The sequence below is a fragment of the Marmota marmota genome, unplaced genomic scaffold, assembly GCF_001458135.2.
Source record: "Marmota marmota marmota unplaced genomic scaffold, marMar, whole genome shotgun sequence".
Classification (NCBI taxonomy): domain Eukaryota; kingdom Metazoa; phylum Chordata; class Mammalia; order Rodentia; family Sciuridae; genus Marmota; species Marmota marmota.
In genome coordinates this window covers 60,385,440-60,409,853 of record NW_026000026.1, presented here as the reverse complement: position 1 = coordinate 60,409,853, position 24,414 = coordinate 60,385,440, and the positions used below count along the sequence as shown (strand labels likewise).

The 24,414-nt window shown below is 34.5% G+C and overlaps 1 protein-coding gene across 15 annotated transcripts in view; it reads right to left on the bottom strand.

The window, feature by feature from the left end:
- The window catches only part of Pam (peptidylglycine alpha-amidating monooxygenase), a 287,901-nt gene that overhangs the window by 114,666 nt on the left and 148,821 nt on the right, over window positions 1–24,414 (bottom strand). For all 15 annotated transcript variants that reach the window (XM_048811491.1, XM_015483974.2, XM_048811497.1 and 12 more), the window contains 2 exons: window positions 22,192–22,249; window positions 10,145–10,232 (listed from right to left, as the gene is read on the bottom strand). In XM_048811491.1, coding sequence (XP_048667448.1) covers window positions 10,145–10,232; window positions 22,192–22,249 — 146 coding nt within the window. The remainder of the gene's footprint in view (window positions 1–10,144; window positions 10,233–22,191; window positions 22,250–24,414) is intronic.

The window sequence follows — 24,414 nt, the reverse complement described above, 5'->3', positions numbered from 1 at the left end:
TAACAAATGATTAGTTGCTGACTCAAACTCATGCATATTTTTCTAATGACACTAGAGCTCATTGTCCGGTTATAGATGTGAATTTGTTCAAAACATTGGTAGACTACATTTTCATGCTGGTTTTACATGTTTGTGTTTTGGAAAATTGGGGCCTAATAAAGTCAGAGGCAGGAAATTATGTAGCTCTGAAAGCTCTGAAGACTCTCAAGGACAAGTACAAACACAAGTCTATTGGGCAGGAATTGGTTTACATAGGAAGAATCGTGTGCTGTCCATGTCCTGGGAGGGAAGTGAAGACAGAGTGTATTGGCTTTCTAAACAGGTTAAAACAGATGCTAGAAAACTGGGCAACACTTGGAACACAAGTATGGAAACCACATTACAAAGTTCCTTCAAATTCAGAGACAGGGTCTCCTACCATGTTTATAGATAGAAATGGGGCTGGAAGATAGGCAGTCAAGTAGACAACTATGGAGTCGGTCTGACTTGAGAGGTGAGGGACTCAGAGCCACGAGGTCTCAATAAGGTTATGCATAGCCAATGCTCTTGGTTCTATAAATCAGCTACAGAAAGAGATTGTGTAATGTGCAATGTAAAACACATCAAACAGCAGTTTCTTACTGTTCACTGTCAAGTGCAATATACTTATGATGAAGGATCATTACCATGTGAGAATTGTGCTTTGGAACGAATGTCTATGACATCCTCATGCCAACTGTGTTAAAAGGCTGAGAGTGTTGGACAGTACCCAAAAGCAAAATTTTTCTTCTTGGCCCCATGCTATAATAGTACAAGAAATGAGATTGTCAGATATGATGAACTTTGTATCTTTCTCCTGTGAGCTACTAAAATTTAAAGATCTGGGTGGCAATTTTCAGAGCTTTCAACAAAGATCATAAATATACAAGTATCTAACATCAAAGTGATGACAGACTTATGTTAAACAAGATAATTGTTTCCTCTGATATGAAAGTTGATTTTCACTGTACTACTAGAATGAACCAGATTGAAATATAATAGAGAAAACTGCTTTAGTAAATGTTTCTAAGCTATGTTTTTGATTATGTCATTTGCTGGCTCAAAATCTTTCAAATGTTTCCCCCAAATAATGTCAAAACAAAATTCAAGCATTGAAGCCTAACACATAAGGCTTTTTATGATCTGGGACCTTGTTATGTCTCCAGACAGAACCCCCTGATTCATGCCAAGTTGCTGCCGGTTTCTAATCTGTCTTCTCTGCTGTTCCCTTTTGCCTGGAATATTCAATTCTAGTTCTCTGCCTAAAAAACTTGCACTCACCTTCTTCAAGATTTGGCTCTAGTTTTGCTCCTTAGAGAATCATTCTCAGACCCCACCCCTCCACTCTTCTTACCTGCAGGACTTGTCCTACCTATTAGCTTGCTTACCTATCTCTCCAGCCAGGTTGTGAGTTCTCTGAGGTCTGGAGCCAAGCCTCCATCCTACACTCCCAGCACCTGCAATCCTGCCTTGCATTTAGCAAATCTTCAGCAAAGGTAGGGTGAAGTTTGCTTCTATGTTAGTTTTTAACTTTTCGTGCACAGGCACTTAAAGAACTGAACTGAATGAAATTGTACTGCACTGTCAGATACAAAAATATTTTTTTAAAAAACATTTAAAGCACAGTCACCAGTATATTTGAATTATTATTTTCCTGGTATTTTGCACAAAGCAGCTTATATTCACTCTGATATGAACACAGCAAAGAGGGGGCGGGTACTAAATAAGCTCAGAGAGTTCAAGTAACTTCAAAGGTTACACAGCCAAATGGCAATTCATAGCTCTGGCTGTCATACTCCCTTCTGGCTCAATTCATGACATTGACTTACAGGCAGAGGATATTATATGAGGATAAGCTTTGATTAGTAATATATCTAAACTAAGTTGCAATTTGTGTTTGCAATTAATTCTAAAATCAAATATTTGAAGACATATGTTGCACTGATTTATTCACAAAGAAAAAAATGATTTCTTATTTTATTCTTTTTTTTTCTGATAAAGAAGGGCACCACAAGCAAATGTTAGCTTCATTTAAAAAATTCTGAATTTTAATTTTTAGATTCATTAAACTGAAGATGGAGTAAAGAATGATTCACTGGAGGATACTGGGATATTGAAACTAATTCTAAAACTAAATGAATGAGAGGATTAAATAAAGAGGAAAACAAGAGGCTAAAAGAAATGGATTCTACAACTGATAACCACCCAGCAGCAAAGAACAAAGAGCAATTGGATAAAATCCTGGACCTCTTCATTTAATATTTCCATTTTAAATGAAAATGGCATCAGATTTTCTCCACACAAAATTGTCAAAAGGAGACAGTATTGAGTATTTTGATTTACAAAAAATTCTACAAAAAGAGGTGATTGTTACTACTTTTATTAGTAAGAAAAAGCTTTTTAAAGAACTTCTTTTGACTATTTTTATTGGTGCATTGTAAATTATACATAATTGTGGGATTTGTTGTTATATATCCAAATGTGCACACAATATAACAAGATAATTCACTAGATATCTATCAGTAAGAAAGTTTTAAGGCTAGGAGGCAATGTAAGCTTTGATCAAGGGCTCTTATAATTTCAAGTCCCATCACCAGATTTCTTTTTCTTATCATTCTAGTACTTTCTCCTAAAGGCTCCTCTAGATTAAGCCAATTAAATTGTGAAAAGGTTCACACAATTTCCCTTAGTATTCATAGTAAAAATGACAAGAATTAACATTTGAAAATAAGACAATTCTGGATTCTTGGACCTTTCCTATAGAACCCTTTCACCTCTAATCCATGGGGAAACCATTTGTATAGCATGAATATTTTCTGACTGTGCCAAGTACTAAAAAGTGCTACCCTGTCATTTTGAATTATCCAAATAAAGCACGACTGTCAGTTAAAGTACTCTCTGGTTGTACCTGTTAAAGTCTATTTAAAATCCAAGGTCACTCAGGGACAATCAAAACGGGTAACTCATTGCTTCTTTTAGCCAAATAAACAAGTGAATAAAATTGTCATACCCTCAAGTTAAGTTTATATGGCCTCAAATTCCAATTTTAGGTATCTAACAGAACCACAACCAGGAAAATTACCCTCAAGTTAGAAAGTTTCTTTGAAAAACACAACATAATATCAATGGCACAAATACAATGCCCTACCCAAATTATATTTGGCATATGTCAGGTATCCAAATATCACTGACTGCTATATAAACCCACAGAATATTTTTCCCAATTCAGGTAATACCATATGCACTTCAAGGCAATGGGTCTGCATTAGCCAAGTAATGAGAGGATACCTCATTAGAAAGTTAAATAAGAACTGTGATTAAGAAGTACTAGCCTGATAAACAGCACTGCAGGAACTACCCCCTACACTCCCTCTCCCCAATAAGATTAGAGAGGCAAGAAAAATCCCTAGGAGCAGAGGCTATAAGACAAGTATTCTCAGTGCCTGCCAAAGTGCTTGGCACATAGGAGCTGGTTAATACACACTATAACTATTAGAGACTGAGCTAATTGTCACAGCTATCACTTCTTTGTGCCTGGCACTTCACCAAGTACATTACTTTACACCACCTGATTTATTCTTCATTATGGTCCAATAAGGCAGAATTGGACCCATTTTATAAGTGAGGAAATCAACCAATACAAGTTAAACCATTCAGCTAATGTTTATTACAACTACCAAGAAACAGGGCTGAGATCTGAACCCAAGATGTTCTGATTTCAAAGTCCTGGTTCTGTACTAAATACATGACTGTACTGTGATATTGCTACTCTTTTTAACACAGATACTAGTCCACTGAGGAAAGAAGAACTTAACACAGATGCTAGTCTATTGAGGAAAGAAGAACACCCAAAATTATGGTTTGTTTCTATCGAAACTGTCAAAATGGTGACAACCATGACATTCTATTTTATAAAGTTGACATTAATCTACTAAGAATTGGTTAGTTGCTAAGGAGTTCCTATTAAATCCTCTAATCCAAACACCTAATAATTTTTAGCTAAGAAACATAATCATTGATGACTAGAAGTCAGAAGCAGATACCAACTTTATTTTAATGAACTGATCCATTGTTACTATTCCATTCTGAAATATAATGTAACTTACAATAATAAGGTGGAATAAGGAAATGGACCACTTCATTTTAGCTGAGTAGAAATTTATGACCAAACTTTGCTACTGCACTCAAAGATACATTTTATAGTGTATACAACAAAAGATGGTACAGTTTTGGAGACTGTGTTATTTTTATTTATTCTGAGAAGGACCTTACTTATGTTTAACTTTGGAAGTTTCAAATGGCAGAAGAAACAATGAGGACTGCAGAAGATACTGTGTATCTTGACACAGAGTGTATGGATGACAGTAGCTGAGATCTGGAAAGGGAGTATAAAGGCAGCATATGCAAATACCTTTCTCCCTTCTCAACCAATGAATCATTACCATCATGAAGGAGGCAATGGAGTCATAGCCTTATCTAGAAAATAAAATCACTAAGGGGGAAGAAAAAAGTCATTTAAATGAGTAACCAAGCAGGGTGTCTCATATACAGGCTTTTTTTCTATATATATTTATATGTTTTAGCTACTTTTCTCTTTCTCCTCATCAGCATCTGTAACCCTGTGGAGATAGTGGCATTTAAAAAGACACAGCAGGTGGTTAATAAATAGAAGCAGTTGAAAGGGATTTAAGCTAAAGCTTCCTAGGATGGTAAAGCACTACTGCTTTAGTTTTAGACTGATTCCAAGTTGGAACAGCTGGATATGGCCTCATTTAACCAGCTGGGACTCTTCTTTTAAAAAAACATCAAACAACCTGTAGAAGCCATCTTTGATTTGTAAAGATTAGTTGGTCAAAGTGTCATTAGAAATAGTTTTTAAATCAAATATTAATTACAAGAACTAAAAATAATTTTAGCTATGCACAGACAATCATAACCAAGTACAAGGCTAGACACATAAGAAGCCCACTCACTTTAATCACTCAAAAAAAAATGTATATATATATATATATATATATATATATATATATATAGAGAGAGAGAGAGAGAGAGAGAGAGAGAGAGAATATCACTCTGTGTTTTTGGTTTTGGTTTGCATTCTTTTTTTTTTTTTTTTCCATTAAATGATTCACACTTTTACTCTCCCAAAATCCTGTGGATATGTCAGTCCTTGTTTTTCATTTTTAACTGATACAAAAAACATCATGTTATGGGATACATGTAATGTTCAATATTATTCAATACTACACTATACAATATGCATTGTATAATGTTTAAATCAAGTTAAGTATATTTATTTCTCAGATGTTTATCATTTCTTTGTGGTGAAAATGCTTTCTTCTACCTTTTTGGAATATATAGTATATAAATTATCTGTAGTCAGTATATTGTGAAACAGTATATAGGTTTCCCCATATTTAGAACACACAATCTTGAGGTTTGACAATGTTGCTTTAAGCTCTACATCCTGTGCTCACCAGAAAATTCACAAGCCTTTGATCATACATTTAGAAAAAAGAAAGCACTCAAAGTTACCCCAGATGCCAAACTAATTTATATGAACAAAAATCATAATTTTCAAAACTTGAAACTCTCAGAGGCTAACCATTCATCATTAAAAAAAAAGAGCAAAAACAAAATAAAGTACTCAAAGAACAGAGAAATGCAATATTTTAATTTCCAAGATGTACTAAAAAATTTCTATTTTCTAGTGGTGATCAGTATAAATTCTTACATTTAAATTGCCCAGTTTTCGGGCTGGGGATGTGGCTCAAGTGGTAGCGCGCTCGCCTGGCATGTGTGCAGCCTGGGTCCGATCCTCAGCACCACATACAAACAAAGATGTTGTGTCCGCCAAAAACTAAAAAATAAATATTAAAATTCGCTCTCTCTCTCTCTCTCCTCTCTCACTCTCTCTTTAAAAAAATAAAAATAAAAATTGCCCAGTTTTCAGCACCTTCATTTCATTACCTTCCCTAAAAAATCCCAAAAGAGGGTTTGGTGATATGGCTCAAGATACAACACTTGCCTAGTGTATGAAAGGCTCTGGGATCCAGTCTTGGGGTTCTCCCCAGTGCATGCAAGTAAGTACACACACACACACACACACACACACACACACACAGCCCAAAGAGCTTCTGCTCATTCATGGCTCATATTCAGCCAACAAATCTAGGTAACTTAAAATTGCTATGCTTTGAATTAAGTCTGCAAGTACAAATAAAGTCCAACACATCATGCTATCACTGTACTTGTTTCAATTCTTGGTGCTGTTACTCTCCATGGGTCCCTACATGTCTCCTCCTTTAAAGCCTAAGAAAGAAGGTATTAGGCTTACACCTGACAGGTTCTGTTGCCTCCTTTACATGGGTCAGCAGAGCCGCTGCTTTTCAATCAGCCGGTCCTTATTTGCATCCTCCAGAGGTATGTTAATTTGGAATTAAGCATCAGGCCCACTCTAACTATAAAGGGATCACCCTACAGTATATGAAAAGGTTCACATCAATGTATGCAATTTAAATGCACATGCACATAATTAACTAGACACATTACCAGTGTGAGCTGCTAATTTGGAATGAGACACAAAAGACCAGAATGCATGTTGAAGGAAAAAAAAAAACTTTAAAATTAAAATGACTTCATAATGAAAACTGCTTCATGCTGTGTCTACTATTTTCATGTAAACTTAATGTAACTGTAAATATATTTTAATGAACAGTAGAAAGGGGCAATTACAAAGAGCAAAGGAGGGCAGCACAACAGTGAAACATCATCAGAATAGCTCTTTGCCTTCATATTAAAAGTGCTACCTGAAGACACAGGATGAATTATAACTTCATAATTTCAGGCAAAAAACGTTTTCTATATTAAAGACATACCTATTTTCCAATCTGCTGGCAATGAAAACAGAACACTCAAGTGAAAAAGCACTGGGGAGTGGGGAGGGGATATCCTAAGAAATACAGAAGAGAGAAAAATCCAAGTTTGACATTTTCATTTTGGTGTTAAAATATCTTATTAGTGTGTTCTTCTTTTGTTAAAATATCTTTGTATTCCCCAAAGATTCCTCTGAAGTGGGAAAGAATTCTTGACATATTTAAGCATCAAAAGTCATTCTAAGTACCATAGCCCAAATACATGTGAAGGTTTGGGAGTCTTCATTTAAATGCTGTCTATATCCTGGAACAACTGAAGAAAAGATTTGCCACTGTAAAATGAGTATGATAAATTTCATGACTCAAGAATTTAAGGGAAAGAATACAAGACACTTGACACCGATAGATTTTTGTTAATTAGTATTATAATTCAGGTGAGAGAAAAGGAGGCCAAACTATAGGAAAATACCTGAGTGTTACAGGGCTGAGCTTGTGAGGCATTGAGGGTGGAGGTGAAGATGTTCTGGTGAAGCAACCTAAAAGTTCAGCTCATTAAATATACTGTGAGCTCTTATTCTTTAAGTGGGGGATGGATTTTACCAAATATTGAGGGATAACTGAGGGATAAACATTGTATACCATCTTTATTTTTTTTAAAGAGAGAGAGAGAGAGAGAGAGAGAGAGAGAGAGAGAGAGAATGAAAGAGATAATTCTTTTTTAATATTTATTTTTTAGTTTTCGGTGGACACAACATCTTTATTTTATTTTTATGTGGTGCTGAGGATTGAACCCAGCGCCCCACGCATGCCAGGCGAGCGCACTACTGCTTGAGCCACATCCCCAGCCCTTATACCATCTTTAAATGGAAAATAAGACTTAATTATAAAGCCAGAGTCACCAGAACAGTTTTACTTAGTGCAGTTTTGGTGCAGTTTTATTTATCCTACTTTGCATATTGAACAGATCCCACATCTACTTTGGAATGTTAAATGAAGGCTCTGGGCTTGGTTTAAAGAAGATGAATAATAGCATCAATTATTGTCCTTGCTTTATGGTTATAAGGCCAATTATTACAAATCTATAGATTAAATGGTAGTATGGGCTAGCAGGCAGATACTGTACATTCTATTTAAATTGATATGGCTGTAGTGTTATCAAGAATTCTAATTACTCAATGATGCAACTGACTGTAAAACTCAGTGTTCTGCTTGCTTGAGGTGAGCAACCACTGCTGGTAATAACTCTTCTATATCTGACTCAGCATTAGTATGCAGTGTATACCCAGAGAATTATGGAATTTTAGAATAGAGTTTTATAAGTCATCTAGCATAAAGCTTTTGCTAAAATGAAGAAACCAACTCTGATACAAATGGGCTAAATATTCTACCCAGGAAATGCAGCCAGTTAGTTCACTGCTCTCTCATTCTTCCCTGTTGCCTTTCAAGTTGTAGTTTTAGCAAAATCATATATAGCAAATACATTAACAATTTCTGTTTTCACTTTCATATATATTTTCTTTGATTCTTCTCTTTCTTTATATTTTTGATACTTAGAAGTCTTTTGGTCAATATATTTTATAGACATAATTCCAAAATAGTATATTTAACTATACTAATAAATATTTTTAAAGTATCAAAATAATGTTCTTGTTTCGATATTCCTTTAACATGAAAACAATGAATTAGTCCAAATTTAATGTATTTTTTCTCAACCATTAGATCCATAATAGTTAGTTAGTTAGCATTTCCATGGAGATGAAGCTAAAAGAGATTTTAAAAGCTTACACCCCTTCCGGCAATTTTCAATAATTCTAATCCAAAGGTAAATATTGCTAATTTCAGAAGAATATTTTTAAAGCATGAAGCCAAAGGATATGATTTTCTGAATATGATTCAGAAAAGGCTGTCACAGAATAATCCTTTAATCCTAGAATTTTATTTACAAAAATTTACTGAAGAGCAAAGACTGGAATGTTGATATCAAAGGATATTAACTGTGATTTGCAGAGTCCAATTTTACATAAACCGAGTTACATGAGTTTGGATCCTATGTGATATGCCCCTTTCATCAAATAACTTAAGCCTATTAACAAATGCTTTGATGGCACTTGGTCCATAGAGATTTCCACTAATTACCCTGTATTTTTAATAGTTTCAAATACATATTACAATTGTTTATTATAAAAATGACTAGAAAGCTGTTGCTGCATGCCTTGCAGCAGACGAATGAATATTAGGATGCACAGTGAAAGGTCTATCAGTCTATATGATTATGTAGAGACAGGACATCAAAACTGATCCCTTCTCAGTGCAAGGCAAAGTACTCCTGTCATTCTGGACTGTTAAATATGTAACAGTGATTCTGAATATCAGGAAAAAATATGATGTTTAAGAACATTGTCTTTTTTTCAGAGTTCACTGATCTTCAAGGAAAAAAAAAGAAAAGAAGAAAAGAAAGAAAGGGAAGATCTCAAGCCATAATTATGGTGTAAATTTCTGGGTGTAAAAACATATCTAATTTAGAATCTCCCATGGTATCTACTACCATTCTGGCCCTTTGCATGCATCCAATAGAGTTTTACTAATTGTTCATGACATGCAATTTAAACTCACCAGAGTGATTAAAATAATTTCTAAAACTGCAATAATTATTTGAATAAACAAGAGTCAATGTGATAAAATGGAAATAATTTTGGATTTGGAACCAAAAAAAATTAAGGTTCAGTCCTTGTCTGTAACAACCAGCTAGCTGTGTTACGCTGAGCAAGTTACTAAATTTCTCAGAGCTTGAGCCTTCTTCTCTGTAACGTGAGGATAATAATACATGCTTTGCAGAGATGTTAGGATGAAATGGTATGTCAAATCACCTTGCAGTGTCAGGGTCAAAAGAGAACTGAATGAACAGAATTACCATGTTCTTTGGGTGAAATCATGAACTTTAAAACAACTAACATCATAGTATCAATATTATAAAATTTTAGGCTTTCTTCTCAAGCCTTCTGCATCTGCACATATATATAACAATAGAAAATTATTTATTAAGTCAGTGACAAAGACTAATACATATGCTCCATAGTGAGCTCAGTAACTGTTATAAACCATAATAGCTACATAATGCCAATGAACAATGTTTTTTTTGTGAAAAAAATTCTACCTATTAATCAGTTGTAAAATACTTGCACAAATATGCTTGGTACTTATAAAATCCACACATTTTCTACCTTTCTGTATTGTGAGTGCAATATCCTTACCAGTAACTTCCAGTGGAGGAAGGCATGTTACATCCAAAAAGTAACATATGATGGACAGTATCCATGCTGGCCCGAGGTTTGAAGTCAACTGTTATTAAAAAAAAAAAAAATACATGAATGTGAATTCAAGTTGTACTTCTACCCACAATATCACAAGAGACTATGTCTTGGAACACTGAATACCTGTATAATAACGATGGTTCTATGTTCTAATGATAGAATACCCTGGTTCTATAAATTATCTTTTTCTTTAAGATAAGCTTGACTTAATAATTTTATTTAGTAGGATAGTACACTCTGATACGGTAAAAAGAGAAAACAATAATCAGTAGATTAAATACTACACATACACATACTTCTTAATGGAAAACCCCCTTTAAAGTAGTGAAAGTATTATGTGGGTATAAAATGAAAGCTATAGCCTATAGAAATCCATAGTACATTTCTCTCCAGGTTTCAGCAGAGTGCTAAGGACCAGAGCACACTCCACAGCAGTTCAGTGAAATGGAAATCACAGTGAGCAAAGCGTGAGCAAAAACATTTATAACATAAGTTTATTACCTAAAAATGACAATAGTAGTCACTGGGATGTATGTGGAAATACGATTTATCAGGAAAGAAAAATAGAAGTGGAAAATATATCTACACAAATACATAGAAAATGTGAAATTAAGTCCTAGGTGAGTTCAGGGCACTTGTTAAAAGGATATTGAAACTTACACAGTGACATTTCTCTTTTTCTCCTGATAATAGTGGTTGTAAGATAAGTTTTATAAGCAAAAACTAGTGCAGAAGTAAAACAGAGAAATATTTCAAAAATTATGTTATTATATAGGTCAGTACCCCTACCCACTCCTGGTAGGGGTTTAGCACAATCCCTTTTTGTTCTGATATAAAATGCTGCCAGCATGTGGTAGAAGTTTATGAGTTGCCTTTACTTATAAAAATGCTAGTGTGTTATCCAGAATATACAAAGAACTAAAAAAACTTAACACCAAAAGACAACTAATCAACAAATGGTCAAAATAACTAAACAGAAATCTCTCAATGAAAAAAAAAAAGCAAAGACCAATAAATACATGGAAAAAAATGTTCAATATCTCTAGCAATCAGTGAAATGCTAATGAAAACTACACTAAAATTTCATCTTACTCCAGTCAGATGGCAATGATCAAGAATACAAATAACAATAAATAAAGGAACACTTTGTCAGTGGGACTGCAAAGTAGTACAACCACTCTGGAAAGCAATTTGGAGGATCCTCAAAAACTGAGTGATGGAACCACCATATGACCCAGCTATCCCACTTCTGGGTACTTTCCTCAAAGATCTAAAATCAGCATACTACAGTGCCACAGCCACATCAATGTTTATATCAGCACAATTCAAAATAGCTAAATTATGAAATCAACCCAGACAGGTGCCAGTCAATAGATGAGTGGATTAAAAATTGTTGTATGTATACACAGTGGAGTTCTACTCAGCCATTAAAAGAATGAAATTGTGGCACTTGCCAGTAAATTGATGAAACTGGAAAATATCATGCTAAGTGAAATTAGCCACACTCAGAAACTCAAAGGTTGAATATTTTCTCATATGTGGAAGCTAAAGTAAAATAAAGGAAAGAGGGAGAAAAGGATAAGATTACATAAGGAACAAATACGAATTAATAGATGAGCGAAAGGAATGCTAGTGGAATAGAGGAAGGAGAAAGGGAGAGAGGGAGGAGGAAGAATGGGAGGGAAGAGTGGGGATCATGAACTGAAATCAATTTCCATGCATGTATGAGTTTGTCAGGATGAACCCAACTACTATGTATAACCATAAAGCTGTAACAATAAAAATAAAGTTCAGTTAAAAAAAAAATGCTAGGTTTTTTTTTTTTTTTGAGGTAAATGACCTCAAGTCTCAAGTGTGTACAAAACTGTGTCTATTAACTATTTTGGTCTGTTTCACAAATCAAAATAGCTGTGTGGGCACCTGTCTGGGTTGATTTCATAATTTAGTAAAACATCATTTGTTGTTAAAATATGCAGCTGAGACATGAGTGTTTATCAAATAAAGAAGTGTTCTTTATCAAACTGTGGCCCCACCACTTGCAATGGGTGGCTATCAGAAAACAGAGGGGCCTTACTATGGGCTACCTTGACTGACAACTTTCAGAGGAAATAAAAAGATGTGTATTGATTGCACTGAAAATAAGAACTTACAGTCTAAAAACCAAAATTTGAGGTTTTCATGCCACCATTAAAAAAATAACAGGAAAGAGAGAATGTTGGAAAATAGACAATATAACTTAAGCTATATCACAGAAAAAGTCTATCAACAAAAGAAGTATTGTGGAGTGATATTGGCCATCATATCATTATATTGTGTACACATAAAAATATGTAACAACAAATTCCACCATTATGTATAACTATAATGTGCCAATAAAAATTGTGGAAAAATTTTTAAAAAATAATGTATAAAAAGAGAATATTGTTTTCTATCACCAAAGAATACAGTAGAACTAGGAAATCGAAGATACCTTGGAAGGAAAGAATCAAATGGAAATTGCAACACTTCACAACTCATAGAAAATCATATTGATACTAAACCGAAGTTTGTTAGCAAGAGAAACAGAAAGAAGAAAAAGGGATTTCACTTCACAGACCACTCTCAGCATTAGTGCAGGAATTCTTTCCTCACTTCCAGAATCCTCCCAGCAGAAGTAAAATTTAAAAATCCCTAAGGCAGAAGGACCTGGAAGTTATTTACTATTTATTCACCTTAAATTTATTTTGGTAGATAACAGATTTGTAATTTTATATTCAATTTTGTCAAATTGCTTAATCACCCTATGGACATCTACTAATTTTTCATTTGACTGTATCCTTTCTTTCTTTTCTTCTCATCTCCCCTCTCCTCCCCTCCCCTCCCTTTTCTTCTCCTTCCTTCCCTTCCCCTCTTCTCTTCTCTTTTCTTTCTCTCTTTTTGCTTTGGTACCAGGGATTAAACTCAGAGTCACTTAACCATTGAGCCACATTCTCAGCCACTTTTTAAAGTTTTGAGACAGGGTCTCACTAAGGCCTTAGGGCCTTGCTAGGTTGCTGAGGTTAGTCTCCAACTTGCAACCCTCCTGCTTCAGCCTCCTGAGTTACTGGGATTACAGGTGAGTGCCACCATGCTTACATTCTTTTTAAATATTATCGCTCCACTAACCTACGAGGGGTTGTCAAACAATGGAAAGAGGCTGATTCCTCTGCTTTTTCATAACTCATGTGGATGATTACATGATCTCCAGCCCTGCGATTATTTTATTAGAGGTGGACAGACTTCCTATCATAGAATCATCCTTGGAATTTTGGTCACAAATTAACAGGGTCAAGTGTAGTTTATTCCAAGATTAGACTGTTAGATGCAAAACAACATGGGTTTTAGGCATTAGCTACAAACTCAGGTGGAAATTCCTGCTGAGTTGGAATCCTATGTCTTCTTCAAGAAAGAGGTCAGAGAACTATCTATTTGGGAATCACTCAGGGATTAAACCCAGAATCTGTGAAGTTGGACAAATGCACTCAAGATGAATAAAACCAGAGGGAAGGCTCAGGGCAGAGCAATAGGGAAAGCCTTGAACTGTTGTGATTCATTTAGAAGACATCAATGACTTTTTTAAAATGTTAATTCTTTGTGCATGCTTCTTTGAAACAAGGCAAAATAACCTCTTTGGAAAAAGGGTGAGCCATCAGTAACTTTATAAAATTATTAATAAGCAAAAGATTCAAGTAAGAATCTGTGGGAAGAGGAACAGATCATAAAGACAACAACATGCAATCTCTGAGGCTTTTTATTGGAAAGAAAAGAGTTTTCCTGGCCTTTTGTTTATTGAAAAAGATCTGACTGTCTTCTGTGAAGTAAAAAGTAAATCTTAATTACTCAAAAACAAATTCTCTAACCACATTTTTTTCTCATTCTGACATAATCTTTAAGTATCATTTGTTTCATATTGAACTCTTATTAACTACGTTTAATTCCCATGTCTAAAAAGAAAAAAAATATCTATGTCTTTAAGCAGCAATAAAAAAAATTGTTCAGTTCCCTCTCTTGAAACTTTATTCAAACTGACTCACAAATTCCTCCAGACACTCAAGAAATAATTTAATTGATAGATTGGTACAAGGTGAAACATGCAACTTACCACCTTTGTTCATATCCTAAGCAAAATTAATCAGTATTTATATAATTAAGCTTAATGTATAATTTATTGAAAATTGAAGTAAAAATTACCCCCAGTAAAAAAAAAAGGCATATCAAAAATAAGTATAAAACAAACAGAAGATGCCTTAAAATAATGCAGTACTTAGATAATTTCATTAAAAGGCCTGCTGCCTGTGGTGGGAATGGGCCAGGTGGAGGAAGATTAGTCTGACAGGTTCTCTTCCTGGATTTGCTCCATTCCTACTTATTACAGAAATAATAATAAGACCCCATTCCTTAAAAATAAGAATAAAGTCTACTGAGCACAAGACACACTTATGACTATGTAGGAGATTTCAACACAATGCAAAACAGTATAAAAAAATTAAATCACATCTTAAAAGAGATTCCTTCTTTTTCTCCCATCAAATACCAAAAAAATAAAAAATAAAAAAAAAATTAAAGGATTCAAAGGGAAGAGAGCTAGAGAACAATAATGAAAACAACTGCATTTAAGTGTGCAATTCTGACAGGCAGAATAAACAAAGGCAGCTTTGGGATGGTGATAAACAGCTCAAAATGCAGCCTTGTGCGAATGTGAGGGAATATTATATCCCGTAAGATTAAAAGTGCCACCACCTTTTCCAACTCAATACAGAGATGACAGCTGCTTAACTGGAAATGGTACTTCAGTCTCAACGGGTGTCAGCAGTTCAGATCACCTGATGTGTTCGATCAGGGCAAATTCTATAGGTAAGTCCTGGGAACCAAATATCTTTCAAGGCCCCAAACTTCAGAAATAGTGACTTGGACTATAATTAAAGGAAATATGATGCACCGAAAGTGCAGAGGTTGGAGGATTTCTCTAAGGTAGCATCATCTGAAATGAAAGACTTTCAATATATGTATTGAGCAGAGAGATAACTAGGTATATTTTCTGGAGTTCTAAGCAAAATTTGTTCTAAGAATTTATTGCCTCTCTTAGCTAACATCAGACTACAACCAGGGCCATAAAATTCTCTAATAATGTGACTTAGGAGAGAGTTTCATTTAGCACTTGACTTTCAATTTTTCTTGTCCAAGGAGATATCCAGCTGTACATGTCAAATATCACCGTATCTGCCATTCTCAGGATATGGAAGGCCTGTGACAAAAGTACACAGCCCAGGGCAGGAACCAGCAATGGTGGAGATACCCATGCACACATCGTCAATCCTAAATTACCAGTGGGCATGGCTTCAACACCCTTTTTAGTTAATGATATATAATGGAGGGATATTGTACACCATGGATATTAACCTAATGAACAAACTCACATTTGGATCTCCATTCTAGAACTGTTGCTTATATGTGCATTAGAGATAATCATTATTAACTTTTTCTTTCCTCCCAGTGGAATCATTATACATAGTGTTTAATTTATTATATAAATTGTTAAATAATTTTCTTCAACAGTATTTTTTAACCTATGCTGTGCATTGGAATTACCTATGGAGTTTGTTAAAAATAAAGTGCCCAGGGTTAATACTGGATCAGTCCCTTCCCATCCCCCATCAATATCTTAATCAAATCCTCATAAGTCAGAGGTGAGTAATAGGTGATTCTAACTGTAGTCAACAGTTTCAATGGCTGGATATATCCTATTGTGTGAGCATACTTAGACTTCAGTTAAGAAACCATAGTTAACTTGGTATTAGATTGCTCTTTTAAATGTATAGCACAAAATAAATAATAAAAAGTTTTTGAAGATAAAAATTAATTGGCATTTTAGAATTGTTTTATTAAAAGAGATCACTGGGAATCTACTACATTATATAATCCTTTTAGGATTGAGGTCTGAAGCAGACATACAAATGAAACTTCGGTTATTATGTTTACATCTGCAAAAAAGAGTTTCCTAATGTTGCTAGCATTTTTAAGCTATATTCAACAGGGAGAACTGGTAGGTGTAAGGTTTAAGAAACAATAACATAAAAAGAAATAGCATGATTTAAAAAAATTTACAGGCTCCCAAATCTTAATACTATATCCTTAAGCTTTTTTTTTATTTTCTAAAAATAAACTTTATACCTCAAAAAGTGTTCAAAGGAACTGAAGATAGTAATGCTCTAAAATGTAACTTAAGTGTAGGATATGATCAACCATAATGTTCACAATCTTTCAGTTGGGCCAAGAAGATACAGATAAATGTGAAGCCCAGAGGACCACAGTCCATTTGCCAGCAATGTTAAAAAGCTGCAGCAATGGCATATTATATCATCTGCTAGTCTCCCGCATAACCATAAAGCAAATCTACACTTCAGCAAAGACCTTTTGCTTGAACATTTTTAATCAGAAAGCTTACTAGAGAAAGTGTCATTAACTCTTGCTAGCATGGTCAATGGTGTACAATTCATAAAGAATCCTTAATGTAGTTTGTGGGGACTTTTAGCTGCTGTTATCAAATTAACCAAGAAATAAGACACCTGAGCAAGTCTATCTATTGAACTAAATTTAAAATGAAATAATCCTTATGCCTGAGTAAAGGAGTTCAACACTAGGAACAAAACTTCTAGGTGACAGGCTTTTAAAATTGAACTTTATGTTAGTATATACCAGAACTAACTTAAAAATCAATAAAGAGACTATCAGCCAAACCACACAAAATAAAAGAGGATAAGCATCACTAAGCCCTATTTTTGTAATGTAATTCCTATAATAGTCCTTTATTAATTGCCTACAGAATCAAATCCAAATCCTACTTCTTGGTTTTTAAGGTCATATATAATATCATACCAGTCTCTGAGCTCACCTCACTTCCAATATGACAGCACCCTTATATTCACCTCTTCACTTTCATATGGCATTCCTACTTACATAAGAATCATATCTGCTAACATTTACTGCCAGGCACCTATTTACTTCTTACAAAGACCCGGAGTCTGGTCCCTTTTCCTTACAAACACATGATCCTTGAGAAGAGACTTGTCCCTGGTTATGTATCTAGTAAGTGAGGTTGGGATTTGAATGCAGAGTCGTCTGGCTCAGAGCTTCCTCTTTTAGCCACTATATGATGCTTTCTTGTATCTTTGTGCCCCATGTGTTCCTTTGTGTTCATACTATTGGTCCCTATGTTTATATGTTTCTCTATGTAACATATAAACCATCTTCCCAGGTCCTGATCAAAGCTTGCCAATCTCCCCTGTGGCATTCTCTGACCAGATCAGTTTACCATGATCTCTTCAGAGCTTAACACCAGCTCTTTCTGAAATAACAGAAATGGATACTTCAGAAGGAAGTATACTAGGAAGGAGAAGGGAAAGGATTCTCAGTTAACTATTTGGTAGCAGAAAGGTGACAGAGCTCAAAATATCATAATTCCCTCCACTGATGGACATCTACATATCAAATTTGATTCAAACCTGGGCTTTCAGAATTGGCCATTTTACTAGGTAGGTGATACTTAATCATTGCATTAAAATAGCTATGTCAACAAGTTTTGTGACTACCAGATGTATCTAATTGAGGAAATTCCTTCTCTTAGCTTATAAAATATAACAAAATGGTTCCTACTCCTTTTCTCACCATTTTTTATTACCTGAGAAAAGTTTGGGAGTCATTAGGGGTTGTCATGTGGGTATGTGGATGACCAAATGTTTGAGGGCATTCAAGACAAACTGAGTGTCTGACAAAAGGAATATAGCAACAACTTCTCCTTCATGAGTATGACCAAGGAAATTGTGTTTATCTACTCATCAGAAACCTCTGGTATTAAGTATCATATTTACATCATCTATAATAATTCTTTCCAAGCAGCTTTCACTAAGAAACCAGAAAAAATTACCTATGGTGCCTGCTAGAAGGTTCTCAATGGTAATATGAGTCACAGAAAACTATTTGTTATTCATGTTGGAGAAAATTCTAGTAAGGAGAAAGGAAAGGATACTCAATCAGCTCAGGTGATGGGTGCTCACACATGTATATGTGTGTTGCAACACACATACCCATGTGCACGCACAAATATACACCCTTCTAATAGCTGCTATCAAAGCTATAAAATGTGGATATAAACAATGTTCCCTGATAGACCTTGGTCTTTACAGTGACTCACAAGGATGTTTAAAATTAGACCATTACTGCAGTTTTCAAAGTATCCCATTGTCACTTGAATACATAATTTGTTTAAGAAAGGTCACATTTGGAAATACTCAAACCTAACTGCAATTCTGTAATGGAAATTGTTCTACATACTAAGAGAGAAAGCCTAAGAAAATGAAAAACAATGAATCATTAGATTAATTTCATCTATTTCTGAATTCAATGGCAACTATCTCATTTGTATAGTGCAATTTGATAGATAGGGATCTACCATCATTCACTAAGGAAAAGACACATTTATTTACTGGTCGCCCATGTGAGGGAAAGCAAGTGGATGAAGATGACAGTCAAATTTCTTGGCTGAGTGGGCTGCTGTCAGAGCCAATTCCTCTGAGTGTCCGTAAAACACCTTTTAGACAGCAACACAGTTCAGTGGTCAAATGCAGATTTTATCCAACCTTTACCAATTCCAATTCTGTGATTTCTTTTTAAAACAGTAAACAAAAGCAATGCATAGGAAAAGCTATGATTTTGTTCAAAATATGAAAAAATCATTTTCATTAAACTATATCCCCAAATGCCTACTTTAATTAATATTTAATACAGATATATAAACCCATCATAGTATATGCTTACATGTACATTTGTTACATATGTAGCATATACACATATATATACACATATACACATATATACCATCATGGTATTTTCTCAATATTAAGAAGATGTTTATTGAAAACCATTTACATAACTTTGATACACAAACATAAAGCCAAAATCGTGGATTACTCAAATGATATTCTGACTTTTAACACTATCAAGAATGTTGGTCTTAGTCATAATTAGCTATCTAAATTGTTCTCTTTTTGTGTGTTCTACAGAAATTTGAAAAATTCAAGGAGAAAGTCCTTTTTATATGTTTTTACATTTGTGTTCTTGTCTTCTGGGATTCTGCTAAGCTCTGATTTCCTAAGTATTTATCATACTTCACATTCCCATTATCTAGACCCAAAAATGGCACACACAAAAATTTTATTTGCTGAGAAAATTAATAAGTGATTTCTTTTTTTTTTAAATAACCATTCCTTATACTAAAACAAGAATATAATTTGAAGTAAAAGAGTAAACTGCCTACTATTTGAAACACCATATTAAAAAATGGCCAAACAGCCAGGCACAGTGGTAAATGCCTATAATTCCAATGTCAGGAGGATCTCAAGTTCACCACCTGGTGTGGTGGTGCATATCTGTAATCCCAGTGCCTGGGGAGGCTGAGGAAGAGGATCCCAAGTTCAAGGGCAGGCTCAGTAACCTAGCAAGGCTCTAAGCAACATAGTAAGACCCTGCTGCAAAATTTAAAAAAAGGTCTGGGGATGTGATTCAGTGGTTAAGTGTCCCTGGGTTCTATCCCCAGGGCCAAAAAAAAAAAAAAAAAAAAAAGCCATTAGTGGGTCTCCATCATATCCTGTGTCATATTTCCTTTTGGTATTCAAAAGTTAAAAAGGCCAGATAATGAAAGCAGAAGCTACAAAATTGTCTTAAGAATGGACAAATAGAGCTGCTATTTTTTTAAAAATGAATAAAATATTAAGGGTCTTCAAAATGCTTCATTTCTAACCTAATCTTTTAACGAGGCATTTATCTAATCTTATGACAAGGCATTCGGAGATTTGGAATTTGGGATAAACCACAAAAGGCTAAAGCTTCATGTCTCCCTGCCACTGTCTAGTCTGACCCACTCTTGAAGTGGCAGAGCCCTGGTTATCCCACAACCAAAACTTCCACTGTAAGAGTTTGGAAACTTAGGTATAATCCCTTCCCAACATATAACCTATATAGCCAAGCCCCTTTCCCTTTCTCATTTCTTAATATAAATGACTGCTTGATGTTTCTCTTTGGTTTTCAATTCTCTAGTTTTAATTTGACTACCTCTAGATTTCTGTGGCAAATGCCATGGAGGTAGTACATTAAAGGACTCACACCAAACAATCCATTTTGCACAGGTAGCCCAATCTTTAGCATTCAAGCAATTCTTTCAACAATAAAGAAAGGAAGAAATACTGAAAACAATTACTAACCTTAGAAGATCATTTAGAAGAGTTACTTAAGAAAATGAAGAAACATCTAGCACCCTGGTTCTAATACAGCCCTTGTGTGTTTCCTATGAATATTTTGTTTGGATATATTCACTTGTACTTTACAATTTTAAACTATGCAAAAGTAAACACATTTCTTTTAGGAGAGCAATAACACATTCCAGGATATATATTTATAGCCCTTAGAGGCACTAGCCCTGGAGTCATATACTACCTTCAATCCCCAGAAACAAGCAAGTAACTGTCAATGTGAGAACTGTAATATTACTGTGACACATGACTGCCATATTTATTCAGGTATGTAAGGCAGCCTCCTCTTCAAAGCAAGTATGAAATGGTAGGAATTAAGAATACCTCTGACCTTGAACAAAGAAATATAGTAGAAAAGAAATCCATGTAAAATTCCATTTATGAGTAAATATTATTTTCTCCCAGGCTGTCAAACATGTGGATATGAAATTTTAAAAAGCTTTACTGTTAATATTTAATTATAAATAAAAATTCTAAATCCCATTTGGGGTTACTCAAAGAACTATAATTAGAAACTTAAATTATTATCTTTAAAGTTATTCAATTCAGGACCTGGGAGCACTGTCCTTCCTAACTTTTTCCTTGGTAATGTCCAAATACTATACAAAACCATAGTCAGATAATGTTCAACTTCTCGTGGTGTGACTTTCATTCTTAGGGATTAATTAGTGAGGCGATTTTATTGTTATGAGTTGTATGTTTTGTTGTGATTGCCACCAAAGTATGGTGGAAAAATAAATGCATGTTGTGCTGGTTTTGCAGGTCTATTATGTCCATTCCTGTGGGGAATACCTCATGAAAATTCATCCTCAGACTGCCCCAAGGCTATGTGGTAGACATTTTACAACTCACATAATAGCCATTTCAGCCCACTTGAAGATTAGTTTCAAGGGACCAGAATACAACTCTCATTACCATCACTTTTCAAAATCAACATCTCAAAACAGAAAAGTAAAGTGGAAAAAAAATATTCTTGAATAATTTTCCAATCATCCCTCTCCTCCAAACAGTTAAAAGTCTGTCATAGGGATGATTAAATTAAAACAACCTAGATGGAAACAGATGGTGCTTTGTCACTTTTCCTATCTGATTTAAAGGCTCCACTGGGGAAGGACCTGTCATTTAAGAGTCTTCTTTCTCTATAATATAAACAACAGGATGGATGTTCCTTCTTTCTTCATTCCTCCTTCCTTCTTTCCTTTTTATTTGCTGTCTCTCCTTCCATTCCTTTGTATCTACCTACTTTTCTGACAAGTAAAATATTAACATTCCCCAATGATGATTCTAAGTGCAGTCAATTTATAGCATGAACCGGCAGGTAAATATACAGTCTGTCGAGTGGGGTGGAATTAAGCATTCAGCCACAGACAGAAAGCCAATACTATACCATATGGGACCACATGGTATTGGTGACCATTGACATCTGCATGCAACTCCTTAACTACTATTACTCATGAATCTCTCCAGATACAGTTTGTAATCTTATCTTTCAGTGGCTGTCTCTAGTTTGTTCCTACATTAAGCATGATAAATGCATTTTAGAACTTGACAGTAAAAGATTAATATGCTCATAACCATCAAAGAGAACCTTCCACTGATTTCAAATAGCTGTTCTCTCTGCAACTGCCACCCCCCTCCCGCACACACCATCCAATTAATACTTACTCACGAAGGCTTCCTCATCCATGGGCAAACGCATTGACATGCAGAAGTATGTATCAGACTATTAAAGAAAGAAAGATACAAAATTCAAATTAAACTCTGCTAATAAGAAAGAAATAATAACTGCTAAATGCATGACCTTTATGACTGGAAAAGTCATACTGGTCCTGGCAGGTGAGGCTGACTTCTTGGGGAGAGATGGCAGATTATTAGAAGGGCTAAATTTAGAATGTAGATACCTTAAACATTTTTCTAAGATTCTTTCCTAAACAATTTTAGAGCCTATTTATAAAGCTAAGTATCATGAGTATTGTCACAGTTAAAAGGCAACATATAAGATTCCTATATATAATATGTGGAACGGTTTATTGTATTTTATTTGAAAATGGTGAGAGTTAGTTTTGAACATCTTTGCTATTTGCAAAATTAAAGTCCTTCAATTTCCTGAATCACTTTACAAATGTCCCAATTATTAGGAAATACAATGAATAAAAGTTGGTCTTAAATATAATATTGCATTTAGTTGTTCTCCTTTAATTTAAAAGTTGTATGGAGCATATTGGAGAAATCAATATTAATTCAAATTTTTCCTTCTTTTCCAGTTATTGGCCTTCCATCTAACTGGTCATTTTTCCACAAATATATTAACATCAAGAATTTTCAATAAGCAGGGTGTGGTGGTGCACACCAACTACTGGAGAGGCTGAGGGTGTAGAAGGTATGAGCCCAGGGATTCAAGGTCAGCCTGAACAACAAAGTGAGATACTGTCTCTAAAAACAGAAAGGAAGGAAAAAAAAATTTAGTGACAATTTCAATTTAAGGACAATGAATTTTTGAGGATCTATGCACTCCAATTCCTTAAAGGAAGTTCAAACACTGCCAAGTATGTGCTATGATTGACCATATTCCCAATGCAAAGATAGGCTGTACTCATTTAAAAATTCATCATAGATTATTATTACATGCAGAGCTGTAATCAACAGCCTCCACCAACATGGATAAAGATCATGATATAAAGCTTCTAAAATTTTAGCAACTAAAAATTGTAAATTTAACCTCATTTTTAGTTTTGTGCTGGGAAGCAAACAGGTTCAAATAATGTCCAATATCTTGACATTTGATACAACATCAGTGTTACAATTCAGATACAATTCAGTGCTGCAATTTTTGTACGTGTTATGCACTGTGTTATTTTTCTCAATTGGGGAAAGAGTTAATTTCTAAAAGTCTTTACAATTATTTAGATTGAATCTTATTTTCTCTATGAGGAAATATTCTGAAAAGCATTGAAGGTTGCACAATAAGAGGTTAAGTCACATATAGGCTGTAGAAAATGTATTGGGGATCTTATAATCTTGAATGCAATTACTGATAAATATATTTCCAGTCTATTGATTAATAGTGTTCCAAAATATGCCTACTCTGCTATAAAATAAAAATAATAAGCTAAAGATTCTTTTGTATCTTATCATCATGAGCAATGAGTAATTTAAAACCAAAAGACATTTCGTGGTTCCTTTAGCTGCTGCTGCTACTATTGCTATTTCTAGCCAATATGCTTATTATAAGTAAGATGTGATTTTCAATGTTTTCCTTGCATGCCATTTGATAACTAAATTAATCAAATGTGGTAGATACTATAAACTTCATTTTTAAGATAATAATAAAATAACAAAACATTTACTGAGAAGTTACGAGGTGCAGGCACTATTTAAGCACTTTACATGTACTAACTCTAATCCTCAAAACACATACCTACTACATGGATACTGTTTTACCCATTCTACGGACAAGGAAAGTGTGGCAAATCAAGGTTACATACAAAGAATCTTTACAAAGATTCTAATAATCGACTGTCTCCTTGGAAGTATCTTTTCAGAGCTAATTCTGTTTTGCTGAGCCCCCTTCTCCACGAAGTAGCAATATTGGCTTTAAGAGCTTCAGACTCCCAGTTCAAATCATTTTGTCTGTTTCTCTCCCCATACACATTAATTAAGAGACTTGAGCAAACACTGGCAAATTTTCTAACAGCTCAAGTCTGCATCACTTGGATGACTGAGAAAGTTGAATGCTGCCAGAAAAAATTTGTTTGTTTTAGGGCTGGGGTTGTGGCTCAGTGGTAGAACATTTGCCTAGCACATGTGAAGCACTGGGTTCAATGCGCAGGACCACATATAAATAAATTATTTATATATATATATATATGTATATATATATATATATAT